Below are 1,792 nucleotides of genomic sequence, written 5' to 3'. Positions count from 1 at the left end.
ATGTTTGAGAGATGCTTCTGGTGTTACATCTAATATGTTATATATTTCAGTGTTTTATGGATATTCATAACGTCGCTTCTATGTAATGTTTTGCTTTAAACTATGAGGACTGATGTTGTCGGATATACCTGGTCATTTTGCTGTTGGTTATGTTTAACGTGATGATTACATGATGTGCGAATACAGTATAGGATTATTAAAAATATACGTACTGCAGGTTAATAATAATTGTGCCCTCCCATGCATTTCTTATGCCGCCCTTAAGACTGAGTCTGGCGACGGGTCTGCCTCTGACCTCGAGGTCACTGAGACACCGCAGCGTACCAGTAAAAGTCAGATGACATTTTATTGAAATAAGGTGAGTTTCACGGATCGTTTCAAAGCCCAATTTAGCAGAAGAGTCTGCTGATGAAGAACCGTTCCCGGTCATGTCCTAGTGTGACCGTGAGAGGCTGTGAGCCCGGGAAGTAAAGTCCAATGATTTCTGAAGGGAGATGTGACGGTGACACTCACCCGAGCCCCTCGCTTTGTCCCACACCACTATCTGAACTTTGCTCTGCAGCTCTCTCCTCAGCAGACATGCGCACAGGCTGCCTGTCAGCCCGGCTCCGACGATCAGAACCCTGGACATCTCAGCACGGAACCGCAGCAGGCGGGCTAACTCAACCGACTGACCCGGGTCTAACCGTTCCAGCCCTTCATGTATTTGGGTCCGGAGCCGTAGGAGTTAAATCCGCCTCCAGTGTTACAAAACAGCTGAAAGGGGACGGACCAAAAAAAACTATCCCGGAGTCCGAACGGTGTCAAGATAACCGCGATACCCACGGGATATCCGACTGAGATTTTCAAAATAAATGTCTTATCTTTTCCAAATAAGTGAAGTAACGGGAAGAATAACGTCAGTTTAGATAAAAGGGACACATTTATAGTAAAATAAACCAAATAAACTTTAACACGTCAAAGTTAAAACACTTCCTCCCTTTCTTCTTTTCTACACTTGTTATGGTTTATTGATTATTATATAGTTCTGATTCTTTTTCAGTATATTTAATGTGTTTCAGTTTTATTGTACTTTATACTTTTATACTTCTGCTTCACCTCATTTCAGAGACAAACATCAGACATGGTATAGTCTGTAGCCCTCTAAAGTTATTACAATGGAGTAAGTTTTCTATGTTTTTCTATGTGGTTATAAATCAGATTGTACATGTGTTGTGTGAGGAGATTGTTTCAGTTTAACAGTTTCCTATTCTGTGACAGGCTGTGCTTTTACTTTGAAGGATTTCCTTTTGGAAACTTTACAGGAAAATAATCATAAAATAATCAAACAAACCTTTAAATATGGCCTCTGTTAGTTTGTATTATAGTTCCTGAAGATCATCGAATTCAGATTATTTTACTGTTTTCTGATTTATTTTGGACCGAGTTAGCTAATTTGTCGTTTGTTCCCTCCCGGATCATTTCCGGTCTCTGATGATTTGATCAGGTCGGAAATATCGATTGGAAATCTTGGCGTTCAAGGTTATTGGCCCAGAAAACAGAGGGTTAATAATCTGAGGCCCGTCTTTGACCAATCACAGAGAGGGTCTCCCTCTGACGTCACAACCGCTTTCTTCCTTACATCCAGAAAAGAAGTCGGTTAGTTGAAGCAGCTCAGTCAGAGATCATCAGAGCGCGTGGTAAGGTGAGTTTACTGACATTATTAACGTGTTATTAACTTTATTATCGAGTCATTAACTCGGACTTTTAAACAGGAGTAGAAGTAACGTTCACTGTCCCTCAGAGAAAAGGC

The 1,792-nt window shown here is 41.0% G+C and overlaps 2 protein-coding genes across 6 annotated transcripts in view; one reads left to right on the top strand and one right to left on the bottom strand.

Annotated features, from left to right (window-relative positions):
• Positions 1-764, bottom strand: part of rnls (renalase, FAD-dependent amine oxidase) — a 5,072-nt gene extending 4,308 nt beyond the window's left edge. For 3 of the 4 annotated variants that reach the window (XM_023406363.2, XM_087174033.1, XM_087174034.1), the window contains exon 1: positions 514-764. In XM_023406363.2, coding sequence (XP_023262131.1) covers positions 514-631 — 118 coding nt within the window. In that variant the 5' untranslated portion in view covers positions 632-764. The remainder of the gene's footprint in view (positions 1-513) is intronic. The other variant, XM_023406362.2, reaches the window with a different exon arrangement.
• Positions 765-1,537: 773 nt separating this feature from the next.
• The window catches only part of lipf (lipase F, gastric type), a 6,552-nt gene continuing 6,297 nt past the window's right edge, over positions 1,538-1,792 (top strand). Inside the window, exon 1 of one of the 2 annotated variants that reach the window (XM_023406380.2) lies at positions 1,538-1,684. The gene's annotated coding sequence lies outside the window, so the exon portion shown is untranslated. The remainder of the gene's footprint in view (positions 1,685-1,792) is intronic. The other variant, XM_087174031.1, reaches the window with a different exon arrangement.

This window comes from Seriola lalandi, unplaced genomic scaffold (assembly GCF_002814215.2).
Source record: "Seriola lalandi dorsalis isolate HSWRI2012SDOR001 ecotype SW California unplaced genomic scaffold, Sedor1 jcf7180002054305, whole genome shotgun sequence".
Classification (NCBI taxonomy): Eukaryota; Metazoa; Chordata; class Actinopteri; order Carangiformes; family Carangidae; genus Seriola; species Seriola lalandi.
Note: the sequence above shows the minus strand (reverse complement) of the source record. Positions and strands in the feature narration are given on the sequence as shown.